The 19,558-nt window shown below is 35.9% G+C and overlaps 1 protein-coding gene across 1 annotated transcript in view; it reads left to right on the forward strand.

Moving 5' to 3' along the window:
- LOC100548792 (collagen alpha-1(XII) chain-like) overlaps positions 1–19,526 on the forward strand; it is a 37,954-nt gene extending 18,428 nt beyond the window's left edge. The window contains 18 exon segments of the mRNA XM_019613574.1: positions 2,699–2,968; positions 4,838–4,897; positions 4,900–4,949; positions 4,951–5,104; positions 7,127–7,319; positions 8,019–8,140; positions 10,853–11,002; positions 11,086–11,205; positions 11,740–11,904; positions 12,079–12,225; positions 12,883–13,022; positions 14,163–14,292; positions 15,283–15,428; positions 15,694–15,823; positions 16,633–16,772; positions 17,532–17,661; positions 18,994–19,133; positions 19,386–19,526. Of these exon segments, the coding sequence (XP_019469119.1) occupies positions 2,699–2,968; positions 4,838–4,897; positions 4,900–4,949; positions 4,951–5,104; positions 7,127–7,319; positions 8,019–8,140; positions 10,853–11,002; positions 11,086–11,205; positions 11,740–11,904; positions 12,079–12,225; positions 12,883–13,022; positions 14,163–14,292; positions 15,283–15,428; positions 15,694–15,823; positions 16,633–16,772; positions 17,532–17,661; positions 18,994–19,133; positions 19,386–19,526 (2,528 nt within the window).
- Positions 19,527–19,558: the final 32 nt, after the last annotated feature.

Raw genomic sequence — 19,558 nt, forward strand, 5'->3', positions numbered from 1 at the left:
AATGCTTGTGGGCAATTCTATTGAAACAGAACAAAGCTGTCTGTGAACTTCCACCTCACACACGAGGTGCAAATCAAGTTAGTATGTTATGTTAAATAAATGTTCTCAGTTGCAGTGTAACATATAAAAAGTCTAATTTCCCTTAGTAGGTAAGTTGTCTTGTCAGCAGTTTCCAACTATTTGAAGTCAGAATTTTCCATTTAGGTCTGGTGGTTTGGTAGGAATCCCAATCCCTTTTCCCTTCTTACCTTGCCTTATAAAAAAGGCATTTAGTTCCATAGGGTATTTTCTTCAACACTAACATATTACAGTAACTGGTGTGCATTACGGATCATTCCAAACATATTATTTTCCCCTGTTGTTTAATGACCTCAATAATGACTTAATCAATAACGGTTTTAAATATGTGGTTATTTTTGCAGTGTTTCCAATGTATATCATTAACTGCAATGTCCAAGAGTAGCCTTAGAAAAAATTGTGCTGTGGTAGCAGATACTTTAATACTGAAATCATGTTGTGGCAGAGCCTTGTTTTAAAGTAGCCAAAATAAAGTAACTTGTATATTTATATTACATTAAAATATGGAAAGAAGGGTTTTTATTGTGAGCCATCTGTGCATTCTACCAAGTTAAGTTTTCCATATTTTTTCCATTTGGATTGCCTTAATATATTTTTTTTTTTTATTATATGAAAAAAAGCCAAGATTTGGGAGTAGAAGCTTAAGAGCAGACAGAAAAATTGGTGTAATTTACTTCTGAAGGCAAATCCTTTTTCAGGCTTCCAGGAAAATCGGACTTTGGAGTTTAGATTCTGTCCTGGCTTTAATTTAACACGGTTACTGAATTCAGTGAAACAGCACAAAGCATGAGCTGAATTGAATCTTCTCACTGTACTTTTTCATTATACGCAACTGCTATTTTTGTAAAATGGTAAACTATTGAACTTGACCAAAATCCCTGTATCTTAGCCTGTTTTTCAAGAGAAGACACCATAAAGAGTGGTAATTTATATCGTGAAGCTAAAATGTGACTTGAAGAATAAAACGGTAATACTGTGTTAGGATGGAAAAAGAATTAACTTCAGAAAAAAACTTGATGGGATGTTCCATGGCTGTGAATTAAGATGGAAAAAAGAAACCCTGCAGCACAAAGGAATTATTTAACATGCTCTGTTAACTATGTTTGAAAGAGTCAGCTGGGTGATTGGAATGGTACCCTCTGATTCTGTAATCTATTTAGCTGATGATTCTTATTGTACCATCATCGTTGCCTTCAGAAAAGTTGATATTAATTTCCATTCATTGCTAAGCCACATGGGATTCACTGGTTTCAGTGTTAATGAGGTTGTGCTGACAATACAATAATTCCAAAGGGAAGCCTTTGTATAGTAGCCCTGTTTTGTTTCTGCGGGTTCATGTTTGGAAGCATTGCAGATTTGTAGTGGAAGTGAAAGACATGAGTATGAAAACTGAAAATGCAGTCTATGGCTGTGAGTAACTTGTTGCTTTATCTTGAACTGAAATTGCTTCAGACTTCTGAAGACAATGAGGTCTGTGCTTGCGATGAGATTAAGCAGTGGAAAGGTATTGAATTTCTCTGTGTTCAAGAAATTTTAAATCTGGTCCTGTAGTTACTCTGGTATAATGTAGTGATATAATTTTATCACTGCAGGTTAAACTTAGCTGTGATGCCGTGAGGCCACCTCAAGTGTTTAGGTCTTCTCACTAAGCAGTCTCTCAGAAATGTCCTGTGCAGTGAAAGAAATCACAGAGAAAATATACTGAAGAGCCAATTCCTTCTGTGTGTATATGGATCTGGTTTTGTAGATTCTTTTTGCAGATTTTGCAACAGTGAGGCCATTGCATTAAAACCAACAGTTAGTACTCCTTTCCTGCCTCAAAAGCCAGAAATAGGAAAATTGAACATATGTTATAAACGTATGTTAAACATTAAGCAGAGATACTCCTTTTACTGCACCACTTCAGACCAATGAACTCCATTTTTAAGCACGATTCAGTCATCAAGCTGACAACTGGATTTCATAGACTAACGAGCTGTTCCTTCATTCCAAGCTGGCTGAACAAACTATAGTGAGGGGAAAAAGAGGTACAAATGGAAAGATGGTGACTATTTTCTTCTCTGATGTAAATGCACTGCAAATTAGTTGTTAACAGATAAAATGAAATAGACAATAGATCTAGTAAGCAATACTCATGGAGACAAGGATAGTAATACTAAAAAATGAGGTTGTCAGAGAATTTGAATGGACTATTTAACTCTGTTTAAAGTCTTCTTTATTTACCCCTCTCCACCAAAAAAATTACACGTTGAAGGATAAAGATGAATGAATGAAGGAAAATTATTTTGTTGACAGTTAAAACTTGCTCAAATGAACTGCAGCACATATAAGCACTTGCTTCATTTTAAGTTTTTGTTCAGTATAATTTTTATTTTGCAAGTTCTAAAGCATAACTGTATAGTATGGGATAGATTATTCACATCTTAAACTTAACTTTCAGCATTTTGTTGAATAAAACCATCAGTTTTCTCCTGGAACTACAGGTGTGTGTTATTTGAACTAGTGTAGATGAGAAAAAAAGTTTGATTCTGCTCTTATGATTATTTTAGTTTTCCATTTGTACTCTGCTAACTTTAGCTTTTTGTATTTTAGTGACAGTTTGTTGTGATCTTTCTTGCAGAACGTGGTTCGCCTCGCAATTTGATTACCACAGACATAACTGACACTACGGTTGGGCTATCATGGACACCAGCTCCAGGAGCAGTTAATAATTATAGGATAGTGTGGAAATCACTTTATGATGATACAATGGGAGAGAAGAGAGTCCCTGGAAATACGGTGGATGCAGTGCTGGATGGCTTGGAGCCAGAGACTAAGTACAGGATTTCTGTATATGCAGCTTACAGCAGTGGAGAAGGAGATCCTGTAGAAGGAGAGGCCTTCACTGATGGTGAGTATACTACAGCATCACCACCATTTGTAACATTCTGTTCTTGATGAAATTATCATAATTTAATGAAAATGAACCTTATTGATCTTCACCTTTGTGTACTGAACAGACCCCCAAAACAAAGTCCCTCACCAAATCAATCAACTCTATCTTTTTGTTCGACTGTTAAAGAAGGAAAGTCTCTTCTATAACATGTAGGCTTCAGTTTAGCAAGAATTACCTCCAATCTGAGAAGTGATTTTGTCCATAAATTACTCTGAGGCCAGCTTTTCGTTGGTTTGAATCTTACTGTGACTACCGGAAATCAGCTGAAATAAACAGTATGGATAGAGTAAGGAGGGAAGGCAAGGTAAATTCCTGCAGAATCAGTTATTCACCCAAAATATTATATATTTGTCTAGCTGTATGTTGGACATTTTGTCCAGAGGGATGCCACGAGAAATAGATTTGAAAGCTTTGCTGAGATATAAAAATGTTACATAAATTGGCTTACCTCGGTTAACTAGATGGGTAACTAATCTTTGTTATTCACCTTTCCCAAGGCTCTTCTTTTCACTTATTTGCAAAATGTTGCGCAAGCTTCCCCTGCAGTACAGGCAAACTGAAACATCTTCAGAAATCAGGAATAGAACGTTAATTAGAGGAGCCAGAGTGAATGAGCGGATGCACTGGGAAAATCAGCTTTGATGTTTCTCTTGTTGCCTGAGGGGTCCACATGAAGGCAAAGTCTGAGTCAGTGCTCTGGGGAAGCATTGTGTATGCTTACCCATTTTTATATTCTTTCCTAGGCATGTTTTGAAAACTGTTGGAGGCAAGCTGTGAGCTATGTCACCCAGTATAGCTGCTCTTAAGGTCTCACAAGAGCAGTGTTTGTTGAAACTGGTAAAAGATGATGCCTGAGACTCAAAGTAGACCTGCTGTCATACATATTCCTTCATTCTTCAGGAGCAGCAGCATCCTTTCTTTACCAAGAAGGCAGTTCAGCCATATAATTTGTGGCTTCTTAGAATAAGTTTTTGCCTGAAGGAATGCACTATCTGGACTATCAACAGACTCAGACCCTAGTCTAACATTTCACCTTTCTGGTGCAAACACAGCCAGGACAGGATACTGTAGCCTGAAAAGCCTACCTAACTGTGAGATGAGATACTGATTGATTCTGGCATGCCAAGAAGGTTCTATTTTGCCAGAGTCTAGATGGGCTACACTGGCTGACCGGCAGTATTACATACCTTTCATTTTACTTCAGATCTTTCCTAATGTTTGTACTGCCTGGAAACTCTCTCTTAAAAGCTGAATGCTGCAATCTGCAGAGAAAATACCTTATTAGTCCTTGTCCTTATTTCAGCTTTAATATTGTCCTACAGTTAGTGGTGAGTGACTTTCCAAATACTTGGAAAATCTGTTGGTGTGGTTTGCAACACTCAAGAGTTTAGGCATATACCAGAACCACATCAGATCTGTAAACTTGAAACCTAGAAAATTTTAACTTTGTAGATCATTCTGTTCATTAAAAAAGGGCTATATAAATAATCAGTTTCACTTGAGAGTTCTGAATCCATTACTTAACAGATTATCAAAAAGTGCTACTAAATAGAACTCCCCCCCAGTTATGCTGTGTCATTGTGTAATCTATACTTTTTTTGTCTGTAATGGAAAATGAACTTGTATTTTTTTTAGCCCATTACAATCATGAAAGAAATTAACAGTGGCCTATGTGAGTTACCTCTGTTTCTCCCAATGAAATACCATAATTTTAATGAAAGTAAAAAATAATGTTAATAAAGCTGAATGCATTTTGTAGGCATGCATTTGAACATATCTTTATGTGAAAAAGTAAACATTTATCCATATTTTTACACTGAAAAGTGTCACAAAGTGCCAGAACTGTGACAGTAGACAACGAGACAGAGAATACAATGAGAGTTTCATGGCAGCCCTCACCCGGGAAGGTCTTGTCTTACCGTGTGTACTACCGACCACGCAGTGGAGGAAGGCAGATGTTTGGAAGAGTAAATGCTCCTGCCACAAGCATAGTGTTGAAGAGACTTAAGCCTCGAACTACGTATGACCTCAGTGTTGTTCCAATTTATGATTTTGGACAAGGAAAATCAAGAAAAGCAGAAGGAACAACAGGTATGTAATACATGCTTACATGGGGTTTGATAATCAAAGGTTTGTGCTGTAAACTGGCAATCATGATATATAGAGAACCTGAATGAAAATACAGGACTTGCTTTGAAATGCTGTCATCAGAAGTTAAAGTGTTTTGTAAGGAAGACAGTATTTAATCAAGTGTTGACAGGTTTTTTTTTATTATTTACATTTTTGGTCTGGAATATCAATTAAATAGCTACCTTACTTCCTGTTCCTTAGAAAGCCATATTTTCTGTGGGAAACCTGAAGTTATTAAAAAAATCAGTAGCTGATTTTAAAGAGTCCTCAGTGGAAGTCTGACCTCAGAGACCACAACATTCTGGATAAGCAGTCTTTTTTCTCAGAACCAGCAACTCTAAAATGTTCTTTAATTCCTGGTGAGGGGATTTTTTTTGAGTTCAAAACAAAAATAATTTTCTACCCCTTGTTTAGTTTGTTTCTGATATTGGTCTTTTGTTTTGTATGCTAATGGTCTCTTGCTCTCCAGATCAAATCAAAGAGATGTAAAGCTATTACCAAAAAAGAAAATTTTCCAAGATGTTTCTGCCTTTTTTGGGAAGAGGTAGATTGAGGTACACTGTAAATACTCCATGCCATTCTCTAATCTTTGGACATATATCATATTGAATGGTGATAGAAGCAAGAAACAAGTCTAGTAGTGGAGATAACAGCACCACATTTCCTGCAGGAAGTCTTATTAAATTAGAATGTGACTGATGTAAAGCAGTTCCAAAAACTTGATCCGCTCTTGACTAATGCCTACTTTTTCAATCTTCAAAATTATGTTGAATTAAATCTCAGATCATCCATCTTCTTTTGACTTTTCACATTCTCATCTTGATATAGATATGATGTGGTGCTTTAAGTGTAAATAAATATGATGGCAGTCACACTGAAAGCAAGTGGAGCGTGAGTGATCTGGTTAGTTGAAGCTCTTGTGATATCATGTGTAACTATGCAAAGAGGCGCTGCATTTTTTATTACAATGGGATTGTATCTATTTCTAGTCAGAAAATTGCATAGGCACAGGAGTAAGAAAGCTACCTCCACTCCCAGCCATTTTTGTTTTGTTTTAGATTTTTCATTCCAAAGCTACTTCCTGGTTAATCTGATTTCTGTTTTTTGGAATTTTGAGATTACATTACTATGCTATTTCTGATGTTGGAATGCACTTTAGATTTACATAGAACCAAAAATGAGTCAAGATCTAACAGTAGGCTTATTAACCATTCTGCCTGTGTGTACTGACCTGTGCTGGGTAGCTATTAGGTGAAGTAGCTCTTGACCTCAAAACCTTAATCTGTTTGGCTGTCACTTGAGGAATTATTTTTTGACATGCTGCCATCCCTGTAGTTGGTGAAGTTATTTGAGCTGCCAAGCCCTGAGAGCAGAACCTTTTCTATGGAAGGGCTCTTGCCCAGTGCTCTGTCCTCTGGGACCTAGAATTCTTGAGGATGAGGCAGTTTGAGAAGCTTGAGATACTGGTGGCGGAGTGCTGGAGGAATGTGACTTTTGCTTGCAGCAAACTCTGCTTTTCTGGTATTGGTTTGAAAAAGCTGTTTACACTTCTCTCTTTCAGTCGATGTGTTTCGCCTACTCTTTGCCACGTGAAAGAAATTTAGTAGTTTAATCTGATCATCTTTATCATAGAGAGAAGACTGATGGTGTTTAGTCCACTTAATGTCAGCATTCATTGTAAGATCAGATGGATATTTAAGATGGGTGAAATAAATTGCTGTTTATCCTTCAATCTGTTGTCTGGAGGGAGACCCTTGATAACAAACTTGGCCTATGCATCTATTGTTTAGGTAGCTAAAATGAGCTGAAGTGTACCTCAGATTTAATATCTTGATTCTTGTCTCTGTGTCAAAAGAAAGGCACAAAAAGCATAAAAATGCTGCTAATGCTGGATTTGCTGCATTTTTAAATAAAAGCATTCTTGTTTGTTTTTTTATTTTTGGAAGTAGGCCTGATTTAAATCCTTTTCTTCCATCCTTACAGCCTCTCCCTTTAAGCCGCCTAGAAATTTGAGAACTTCTGATTCAACTATGTCAAGCTTCCGAGTAACCTGGGAGCCTGCCCCTGGACGTGTGAAGGGGTACAAAGTAACTTTCCACCCTACTGAAGATGACAGGAATCTTGGAGAATTAATAGTGGGGCCCTATGACAGCACTGTGGTTTTGGAGGAACTTAGGTATGGATGATGATAATGATAATAATAATAATTAATAATAGCTTAGGGTTTTGCTTAATTGCTATCTGGGATTGTAATACCTGTAAAAATCTAGTGTAACTTAGGAATAACTTCTGTTAATATGCTATCAGGAATTGGTGGTGCAGTTTTTGAAAACAACCTTACAGGACAGGTTCTGAGATTATTCACATTACTTTTCGCGTTCTCACAGTAACTGAAAAAGGCAAAGATGTGGGCAGAAGTGTTACTATACGTTTCACATAAGAGAGTGTTAATGAGATGCTAGAGAAAACAGCTTGGATTTCTATAGTTTCTCCAAAAAGCCCTTACCTCATGTTAAAAAGAGCCTAATTTAGTTCTTGATTCATTTTATCAGAGGCCAGAATTTATAAAGGAGGCTTCAGAGCATGTCAAAGTCTATTACGACTTGTTTGCATGTTAGAATTGTATGCACATTAAAAATAGGATCATTAAAAGAATTTTAAATTACTTGAACAAAGAAAGCTATTCATGTAAGTATAGAATCTTGAACCAGCTATGAAATACTGAAAATTTGCCTGTCTTGTTAAAGAACTAGTCTTTGGGCTTCACATTTTAGCACTTTCTTTTCTGTATAGTAAACTGATAAAGATTTCTTAAATGAAGTATCAGCATTATCAAGCCAAGTATCTTCAGTTACAATACATTTAATTATTGCAGGGCAGGAACAACCTATAAGGTAAATGTTTTTGGAATGTTTGATGGAGGAGAAAGCAACCCCCTGGTTGGACAAGAGATGACCACTCTTTCAGACACTACTACGGAGCCATTTTTATCTAGAGGTAAACATGACTGAATCAAATAAAATGTTGTCTTGGCTTTTGGATAAAAGAGACTGAGAGTTTTCCAGCACTTCCTATTGTTTTTATGATGCACATAAATATTTATTCACAGGATTCAGTATACTCCCTAACCCAATGACATAACCTCTGATCTGCAATGACCTCTAAGTATGCCCCCGTTCATCTTTCTAGTCCTCTGCACCCTTTAGATGATCTTACAAAAATGATAATTCAGGCAACCCATGTTTTGCTGATTATTGAAAGCCATCTGCATCACATTTTCAAGCCACCCACATCTGTGTTGAATTATGTAAGGTCAAATTCTTGAACAGAAATCACTGCTCATCTACAGGGGTGTTCACAGGATTAGAACAAAGAATTTTAAGCAGATTTTTAGCCTTTTTCTTGTCCTTATATGGTCAATTCTCCATTGAAAACTAAGGTGGTATAATGGACAAAGATCTCATAGTTGGGGATGTCCCAGCATTATTGTGTAATGCTTAAGTTTATATGCAACAATATTATTTCATCACTTTTACTACAGAAGGAGGAGAGTTAGTACAGTAATGCAATTGCTGATTGCTCTCTAGTATATTCTTGGGATTATCTTCCTGTGTAGGTAAGCTTTCAAAGAAAACTTTAGTGGTTGGTATGACAGCAGCTCTCTTGATGTGGTTGATGGGTCTCTGTATGTTAACTGAATAGGTCTGGCCACTATACTTTCAATTAATACTGAGTGAAGAGAATTTCAGGGTTCAGTCCCCCTTCATGGAGACCATGAAATGCTTGTCTGCAGCAGGTCTTTGCTTCTTAATAGTTAAGAATAGTTGCAGAAGTGAAGACCTCACCTCTACTATTTGTATATTTGTATATTTGTATATATATTTGTATAACCATCAGGGAGAATAGATAATTTTATGAGGAGAAAGAAGCCAACTGCAAAGGTCTCTCAGAGTTGGAAAAAAAAAAAAAAAAAACTCTCTGACAGTTGACTTATTCTTCTCACTTAACCTCTTTGAGTTATATGAAAATACTACCTTTGTAGCATTTTTATTGACAACACTTTTAAAAACTTATGAAGTTACTGCTGTCCCACTTGGTCTAATGCAAGTGTAGAAATAAGAAAAATACATAAGAGGCCATCAGTGACATTACAGTAAAGCTATAGTAAGTCTGGCAGAAAAATAATTAGACTGAGTGGTTCATTATTTTTTATTATGCCAGCTGTCAATTCTGTCTTGAGTGTTATATTCTTTAAGCTAATTAGTTTTAGTAATGCATGGATTTTAGTCATGGTAAATGTGAAAAATGAATTTTATATCTGTGACTGCAAATGTAATACTACATTATTTATTAGTAGAAAGAGAAAAAGAAATCAGCCTATGTGCCTTTGCTAGAATTTTCCATTCAGGGAACTTTGATAGTTGGAAGAAAAATAAAATTCAGAATAATTTAACTTTTATACTGTACATTAAGCTTAATTTCTATATAAAAGTTATGCATGCAATTTTTTGAACTAATGTTTTACTTAAACTCTACTCCCAACTTATTTTATTGTCCTGACTAAAGACTAGATCTATATTTTCTATGCAGAAGAGGATCATGCTTTTAACCCCCAGGTACATGGAATAGTTATATTCATGAGTCTGCAGTGTTGGATCAATTATGTGGAACATATATGAAATCACAATATCTTTCAACTGTGATGAGTGTGGCTGATTTTTCTCAATGGGATTTCTTCCATATAAAGACCAGAAGCTCTGATGGCAGGAAGCCAGAAAATTTGCAGCTGGTAACACAATCTACAAGAAAAGAGAGAGAGCGAGGATTTTTTTATTATTATTTTTATCATTATTATTATTTTTGAAATGGCGAAATGGCTGTGGATAAAATTGTTGTGTCTTTCTGCTCTGTATAAATATTTTGTGATTTTCCTTGTGATGAAAACGTTATGATGCATATTTTATTCTGTAATTTGTAAATTGAAGATATCTGAAATAATTTCTTACCTTTTCAGAACTGCGCCTTTATATAAGTGTGTGGTCTTGTCCCCCCTCTATCTCTTGCCTCTGTTTATGTGTACATGTCTTCTAAATTGTGATCTTTCTTTCCTATGCGTGTAAACTCCTATACCATCTGTGTTACTATGTCTTTTGCCCCCAACATTCGGAAATGCTATTTATTTGAAAGCGTTTGTAAAATATGGTGTTAATTCCCTACTACATTGTTGAAAAATTGAGCAATAGTATAGCCATCCACAGTAGACTGAAATAATTATTATTTGTGTAATCTGATAATGCTCACTGCCATGCCAGTGGTTAGCTCTGTAGTCTTTTACAAATCCTCTGAAGCAGTTCACAAAATCTCTGAAAGATGGTTATCAGTCATCTTATGAGACCGGAATAGATAGTGAAATGACAGTAGGGAAGAGCACTGGCCTTGGTATTTTAGAAGACTTACTTCTAAGAGGAAGCATACATGAAGAAATTCATATAGCTTTTGCCGTGGAACTAGTGACTAGTGTGAATAACATTCACAAATAGGTCATACTTGGCAGAGTGCCAGTGAATAAAACTAGAGCTATTTTGGAAACTAATTCATGACATATGTCATATAAAAGAGGATGGGGAAAGAATGCTATCATGCTAAGGCTGTGTTTTTCTGGTTGAAAGCTATCATACTAAGGCTGTACTTTTCTGGTTGACACAACAGGTTTAGAATGTCGAACCAGAGCAGAAGCTGATATCGTGCTACTGGTGGATGGCTCATGGAGTATTGGGAGGCCAAATTTTAAAACTGTCAGGAACTTCATTTCCCGTATTGTTGAAGTTTTTGATATTGGTCCTGACAAAGTACAGATTGGTAAGTCATCGCATGTAGGAGGGAAAATGATGCATATTTGCAGCATAGACATATATTATCTGAGTAATAATGGCTTTTTCCAGGTCTTGCACAATATAGTGGAGATCCCAGGACAGAATGGAATCTCAATGCTTACCGAACAAAAGAGGCTTTGTTAGAGGCAGTAACCAACCTACCATACAAAGGAGGCAATACTCTAACAGGTATGTCACATTGTGAGGATTTTCTTTAAGCTCCATAAAAAAAAAGTTCCACTAGCTGACCCTAGTATGGTTCAGTGAACTCAAATTCATTCATGATAAAGAGCTCCACAGTTAACTTCAGTACATTTGGAATTGAATGTTCCTAACACACGAACATGCATTATCAGTGATTATCAGTGAAGATTTAAGTGTTGAAGAACCAGATGAGTTTGGGTTTATGTTAACCATATGAAAAGAAGAAAAGGCAGTTCCATATGACGATCAATGTGAAGACAAGGTGAAGACCTAGAAGGGAGGCTATAGGGAGTCATATAGAAGGGTAATGCATAGATAGTGTGATGTTAAAGATTTTCAGGGGGGCTGAAATAACACCAGTTGCTAAGTGTAGATGATGAACTGTAACTAGACTGAGTCCTTGAAGAATTAAGCTGTGGAATGATGTTGTCGGTGTGAAATCACTGGAATGAATTACTGGCCTTTACCAGTATGTTGAAACAGTTTGTGGTGATAGTTACCCTCTTTGTATCATGCTAGGAATGGCCTTGGATTTCATTTTAAAAAACAACTTTAAACAAGATGCAGGCTTGAGGCCCAGAGCTCGCAAAATTGGTGTTCTCATTACTGATGGTAAATCACAAGATGACGTAGTCACCCCTTCAAGAAGACTCAGAGATGAAGGAGTGGAACTTTATGCAATTGGTAAGTATTATATGAAGAGGTGGCCTGTTCCTGCTCCCTCTCACCCCTCTGCTATAGGAAAGTACACACACGTAAGTATTTAGAAGGGAATTCAATGAATGTGTTTAGGTACTTACGTTTATGGTGTTACGTTTCATGTCTGTCATTTCTAACAAGTCTTGTCTTCTCTGTAAGGTATTAAAAACGCAGATGAAAATGAATTGAAGCAGATTGCAACTGATCCAGATGACATCCATGCCTACAATGTTGCAGATTTCTCCTTTCTGGCTAGCATTGTTGAGGATGTAACCACAAATCTGTGTAATAGTGTGAAAGGTCCAGGTACATCCCATTTTCAATCTAATTCATCCTTTTCCCATTTGTATGCTTGAGCTATTAATTCTTTTATATTACATGGAACATTGTGTAGCCCTGAGCTGTTTTTTCAGCTGCTAGTGTAAGGAATTTGTTCAGACCACCTAGACTACCCTGCAGGGGTTCTTCCTTTCCTCTTAACAATGACTGTCAAACCTAACACAGCATGACATGACTGGAAATGCCTGCTTTTTCCCATAGTCAGGAATTATGTTGCTAAGTGTGGCAAGGTCTTTGAAGATACTCATCCAATAACAAAAATTCCAGCAATTCTTTTTAAGTATTAGTGTATGACAGCTCAAAAGCAAAGGCTAGCATGGAAGAACAGTAACGTTGGCTGTTGGTTCTCTAATAAAACACTGGTGTTGAAGGTAGGATAAGAAGGACAGAGAGCTTGTTTGGTTTGCTGATTGTGTGATGATGAGCTATCTCTTTACTCAGTTGTTTTAAGTGTTCCTGAGGAAATAGAGAAGGAAGCAAGTGCCCAAAGCATTGTGGGTTGGTTTTTTTTGTTTTTTGTTGTTGTTTTACAAGCAATATTTTTTAGGTCTTCTTATACCTTGTGTTTCAATTCCCAATGACATAAGATAAATTAATACATTTTAAACTTGTTTCCACTTGTAGGTGATTTGCCACCTCCTTCTAACCTAGTTATTTCAGAGGTAACACCTCGTTCTTTCAGACTAAGATGGAGTCCACCTCCAGAAAGTGTTGATAGATATCGAGTTGAATATTACCCTATCACTGGAGGTCCCCCTAAACAGGTTAGTACCAAATGTTCATCTCTGATATCCATAATAACATCACTTGGAAGTCATTTAGAATATCATTCTGAAGTCTTTGCTTATTAGGGTCTGTGTGTGGTATAGCTGTAAATGAAAAAAGACTTAAAGGTCAAGAATGTTTCTATAAATGATAAATAAAATTACATAAAATAGGAGCGTAAAGATGGGTTTATTAATCATTAATCTAGAAGTAAAATGTATTTATTAAGAAGAGTTTATTGATATTTCCAGTAATTATTTTCTGTTCATATTTCATTATAATATATAGGTTTAAGTAAGTCTATAGTAGAATTTTTTTGAGCATGCTCTCAGGTTTGCTTATTGTTCTTTTAATCCATTTTCTTGTTAATGGATACAAAAGATGCTGATATGAGTTGTGCTATGTAGTGCTTAGCTAACACTGTGATGGTACTTTGGAGGATATGTTTAGGCACAGATTCAATTGTTTAATGTACATGACCAAACTCATCCTATGATTATTATTTCTCTATATACATAGCCAGTAAGAGGCAAGCCTTGATGCAGAATTGGTCTTCATTCTCTTCAAACAGTCAGAATAGTATTTTGGAGAATGAAGTTAGGCATCTCCATGTGTCTAGCTCAGAATGTGTATGTAGCTTTCAAATCTTAACTCAAATTTGACTTGTGGAGAGTTTGGACTTTGTAAAACATGACCTTAGGATTTGGACTGTGATTTGGTTTGGAGAAGCCATTCCAATGTACACGAATTTTACAGGCTTTTTCCTGCAAGGTGGTGTTAATGGCATGTGCTATAACCACCTAGATTATCCTGGATATTTAAAATACTTTTCCAAAGTGGGAGCATCTATTAATGCTATTTTATGTTGCTGAGTAATATGAAAGTGAATGCCATGAGTGAAAGCAGTGTGCAAAGTGCATGCTAGATATATCTAGCCCAGTTGAAAACAAGTATCTGCTCGAGCTATCTCTATAGCTTGCTTTGCAATAGTAATGATATGCTGTGAAACGTGTAGAAGTCTAAGACCATTTTTTTTTTAGTTCTGTACCAATGATTTCACGTGATTTTTTTTTTTTTTAGAGACAAGTTTACAAACATGTTTTTTGTACTGTTGTTAACATTCCCTCTCTTTTATGTAGTTTTATGTAAGTAGGATGGAAACTACAACAGTTTTGAAAGATCTGACACCTGAAACAGAATACGTTGTTAATGTGTTTTCTGTGGTAGAAGACGAAAGCAGTGAACCTCTAATCGGCAGGGAAATAACTTGTAAGTTAGAAGTGTAATGTGAATAACATGTAAGAACAAAATAATATATGGAGAACTGTTCAATAGAACTTGGAGCACTAATTGTGTTGTATTATACTAGTTGTTGAGATCTTGTCTGAAAAGCTGTAGCAAAGAGAAACATCGGGGTGGTAAAAAATGTTTATCCCACTTCCTTCTCAGCTCACAAAGCACAGGTATAAAATCATCTTAGTCTACTGCAATATTGATGAATTACAAGGCAGAGTTTATAAATCTGATCATATGCAAATCTATATTCCTTCATTTCTGTACTAGATAATTAAGTCCTGTAGTCAGCAGATGGAATACTGTACAAAATCCATTCTATTTTTATCAGATTAACTAAAAATCCATTCAAAACAAATCATTTTTAAGAGACACAACCATTATATTTTTACTGTTAATTGTATGATCAATTTTAGGTAGATTGAAGCTGAATGCAACTTAGGATGACTTTGCTGTCTGTTCAAGAATATAATACATTAGGGTATCATTTAACTTCTTTCGTTGTTTTGCATTGGTATTGTCATAAATCCTGAAAGTAGATAAATGATTTTTATAAAGTCTGTGGTAATTTTTAATGTTTATTCAATAATCTGAGAAATTCAGAAGTAAAGAAAGTACATAGAATCCTTTTAGAAGTACAGATCACAGCCATGTACTGCTTCTTATTAGGTCATTGTGAATTAATGTTGCTTTTTAGAATATTCAAGTATTCCAGCGCAGACTTGTAAGAGAATTTTAGCTGTGTGCATAGTGAATCTCTAGCACAATCAAAATGTGATGGCTATTGTTTCATTCTTAAATTAAACCCCGCTTGAAGTACTACTTGTAGACCAATTTCCTGTTACAAACAATGTACCTAAGTGCCCTTACGCAGTCTTTTTAGTGGTACTAACAGTGATGTGAAATACGAAAAGTGAAAAAGGTAGAAAAAAAAAAATATATATATATTTTTTTTTTTTACGACAGATCCACTGTCTTCAGTTAGAAACCTGAATGTTTATGACATTGGACCAACTTCCATGAGAGTGAGATGGGAACCCGTCAATGGAGCTACTGGTTATTTGTTAACATATGAGCCTGTGAATGCCACAGTCCCAATTGCAGAGAAAGAGGTAAGAGAATTTGTCTTTTCTTCCTGTGCTCTACCTATATAAACTGAAAAAGATTTTGTTGTTACAATAGTCAAAAAGAGACTGATATGTAGTATTCAAAGCACACTGAGCTTACTGGGATATTGTATACAATGACATCAGTTAGGAAGCTGTAAATATACTGTGAATCCCACAAACAAAATTCCCTTGAAGTTAAATCATTGCTTGCTTTTCTGCTTTTGCTGTCTTCAGTTTTTAAACATGATGTGTTATTTTTCATGTGCAGATGCGTGTTGGACCATCAGTGAATGAGGTTCAGCTGGTAGACCTCATCCCCAATACTGAGTACACTTTAACAGCTTATGTATTGTTCGGTGATATCACCAGTGACCCACTCACCTCCCAGGAAGTGACATGTATGGACATCTTGACTTCTGCTTTGTTGTTATTGCTTCAGAAGTGCTGAACTTTAATTTTATTTCATGCAGCAGTTTTTATATATTCTATTTTGTTTAAAAGACCACCTTTTTCATATTTCATGCATTTTACACCACTCTTACATTTCGAAAAGATCTTAAGGGCAATTTCAGTGAAAAGGTACCTACTATTAAGAGGAAGAACAAAAGGTTTTTTTTCCTTCAATAATGAGATTGTAACATTACAGGTTTGTTTTTTTTTAAAATGCATTTTTGCTTGCATTTAGAACAGCCATAAAACACAATTTTCTCAGATGCAGTTTCCCAAATGTTAATAAAGTTGGAAATATTAGGTGAGGATAAGAAAACATGCCTTACAAAGTGAAAAATTGATCTAAAAATGGCTTAGTCATAGCTTGCCTTTCTTTAACATCTTTTCTTAAAGATTTCCGATTGTAAGAGGGATGTTTCTGGATGTGATGCACTTAGTACTATTATTCTTAGGTTCTTAAACATGTTAAGCCCCTAACTGAACATCTGAGGTTATGTTTTTAATCTCTGATAGTTCTGATGCTTCTGTATTGTGCTTATAGTTTACAAACATGAAGCTACTTGTTTCTAGCTATTTTGCTTGTTGGGGCAGGATGTTCTACAGCTATCTCATCTCATGGTCAGGGCAATTAACTTATAGGATAATAAGTACCTTAATTTCAATGCAATGTATGAAAATACTTAATTAATTCCTTCTGGGAGACCTGTACTTCTGCTGTGAATAGCATTTTCACTTACTACAGTCATTATTTTTACAGTGCCTTTGCCTGGACCAAGAGGTGTGACAATTAGGGATGTTACTCACAGCAGCATGAATATCCTTTGGGATCCTGCCCCAGGGAAAGTCCGAAAATACATCATAAGATACAAAATAGCTGATGAAGCTGATGTAAAGGAGGTAACCAAAAGAAGCATTTTTGCAAAATAAGACCATCTTTTTATTTTGAGGAGCTGGGTTATTAAAATAGTAGTAAACTCAATATTACAATCCTCCATTAAGAGCAGAGAATATCAGTTCTTGGTGATTGCTGTCAGGAAAGGGTACTGATGTCTTGGAATCTGAATCAGCATGAGATTAATTTCTTAATGTACTTCACCACCTTCTCTTAAAGAGAGGAAAAAACTGACTGGAGATTCTTCTGTGCTTTGATAAATGGCCATTTCTGCTCTCTGCTTCAGTGTTACCTTGCCAAGCTCTAAGAACAGCTTACAATAAGGAGAAAATGATTGTAGATTAAAGGTATATTAGCCCCTTTGCCCATGGGCAGCTCATATGAGCACTGGTAGGGATATCTTTCTTACAGTTGCAAGCTTTCTGTAAATGCACTGCTAGAACTGAATCAAGTCTTTGAGGGTTAAACGTGTTTTTGTAAGTGAGTGAGAACTTTCTGGAGATGCAATCTATATTCTTATTTCCAAAACAATGAAAGCAGGGAAAGAATTACAAGTAGTTTACTAATATTTGAGAGACTATGCTTCACAAGTGCAGTTAGTAGATCGCATTCAGTATTCAGATGTAAATGTAGGGGGACAAATGAAAAAATTTTGTGCAAAATACTTTTCAGTTTTTTCAGTACAAGGATTCCTAACATGAAATCAAATTCAGAGTCAGAAATAGAACAATTTGAAATTCTTAGGTCGCTACTTTTATTCCTAGGTGGAAATTGACAGACTCAAAAGCAGCACTACTCTTACTGACCTTTCTTCCCAAAGACTGTATAATGTGAAGGTTGTTGCTGTGTATGATGAAGGGGAATCTCTACCAGTAGTTGCAGAGGCTGTCACTCGTAAGTTTTCCTTATTACCTTTCTTTCAGTTATTTTTACATTATATTCTATTTATATGTGTAGCAATGTATTGCTATGTTAAGGTGGAGACATAATTTCATCTATCTGAGAAATATTTTACTTTTAGCATTATTTACAGTATAATAATCCCTGGAAATCTCAGGTGAATTGTGTTTTACTGCAGCAAACACTGAAGCTGCAATCTTCAAAGAGGGGACAGAGCAGCAGCTGAAGCTAGATTTTTCATGGTAAGACACTGAAGAACCATAGACCTAGAATTAGTGAGACTTTGAGTTCAGAGGAAAGGTTTTCTCAGTCTATGCAGTTATTTTAAATCTTGGAAAATCAGTGGGAAACTGGGACATGCTGGAGATTCAAAGAGATATGATCTTGTTTCTGATACCAGAGTTTTTGTACATGGAATGATAAATAAACCTGTAATTTTAAAGATGTTATTCAGGGAATCATAAAGGCAACGCTAAAGTAATAACAAGAGATAGACACAAGAAAATGGTGTTGCGCAGACCAGCTATCCATGCAAGACAGGTGACAAACTGAAAAGAGCAAGCTGATATCAGGGAAGCTTTCGTCTTGATGTAGTCTTGTGTTTTAGGAATACATAGAAATGAGCAGCATTACCTTATCACACACCATCACTCCAATGTGAAAAAAGAAAAAAAAATATGCTCTGTCTCCTTTTTTGTCTCCCTTTTCGCCTGTTTTTTGAAGCTTGGTGCATTTAAAATTTTGTTTGTTAGCATCTGCGTGAGCCTGTAGTCTGTTTTATCTGAATGCATAAAGAAAAAGAGGAAAAATCAGCCAAAATTTGTTGTAGTTTAATTTCCTGGTTTTACTTTTTTTACTGATTTCTTTCCAGTAGCTTGACTTTTTGCCTCCTTAACCTATGGTTAACCTCTGTGAATTCTATCTAAAGCAATTTTGTAATTCAGTCATTACTCGTTTGGCTTAAGTAAGGAATTTTAAGATCTGGGAGAGAGTCATGCAGGACCTTCTCTTCTGTATGTGGGAGTTCATAATTACTCATTCTAACTACAAAGCATAACAGTTGGAACTTCAACTGTTGTGAGTAGGCGTGCGAGTTATTCTGAGGTTGGTAGAACTGTTTGTTTTATCAGGTGATGACCTGATGTTGTGAAATTATGAAGTGAAATTATGAATTTACTTAGTGTAGGTGGGCTGGGTTATACCAAAGCATTTTGTTGTGATCCTGGTAAGTAAGATCTGAATCTTGTGCATAATTTTCCAAATTCTTTGTGTAATTCCTTGATTTAACCTTATCTTTTAGTTACGTTTTTCCTTTTCTTGCAACAGAGCCTGTGCCATCACCAGTCAATCTGAGAATCACGGAGATAACCAAGAATAGTTTCAGAGGAACTTGGGATCATGGAGCTCCAGATGTTTCTCTCTATAGAATAACCTGGGGACCATATGGTAGATCAGAAAAAGAGGAGGTAAGAGTAATCATAGTAAGATTTTGGGGGGCAATCTCTTAGTGGGCATATTTTAAGAACCAGAAATGTAAATAATAAATGGCCTAAATCTTGCAAGCCTTCCTGTTGTGCCCAATTGAAGTTCAGTGAGAAGATATAGAAAATGCATTCACAGCCATTTATAGTAATGTTACTGTGTAAAAAGTTACTCAGATTCCTCTCTGTCTTTTTTCTCTTGTTTATTTCTTCTATTTTTTTTTATTACCCCACAAGAGTATTGTAAATGGAGATGTCAACAGTCTGCTCTTTGAAAATCTGAACCCAGATACATTGTATGAAGTCTCAGTTACTGCCATCTATCCTGATGAATCAGAAAGTGATGACTTGATTGGCAGTGAACGAACATGTAAGTAATTAAAGTTTTTTATAGTTATTAAATCAGAAAG

Source organism: Meleagris gallopavo, chromosome 2 (assembly GCF_000146605.3).
Source record: "Meleagris gallopavo isolate NT-WF06-2002-E0010 breed Aviagen turkey brand Nicholas breeding stock chromosome 2, Turkey_5.1, whole genome shotgun sequence".
Lineage (NCBI taxonomy): Eukaryota > Metazoa > Chordata > Aves > Galliformes > Phasianidae > Meleagris > Meleagris gallopavo.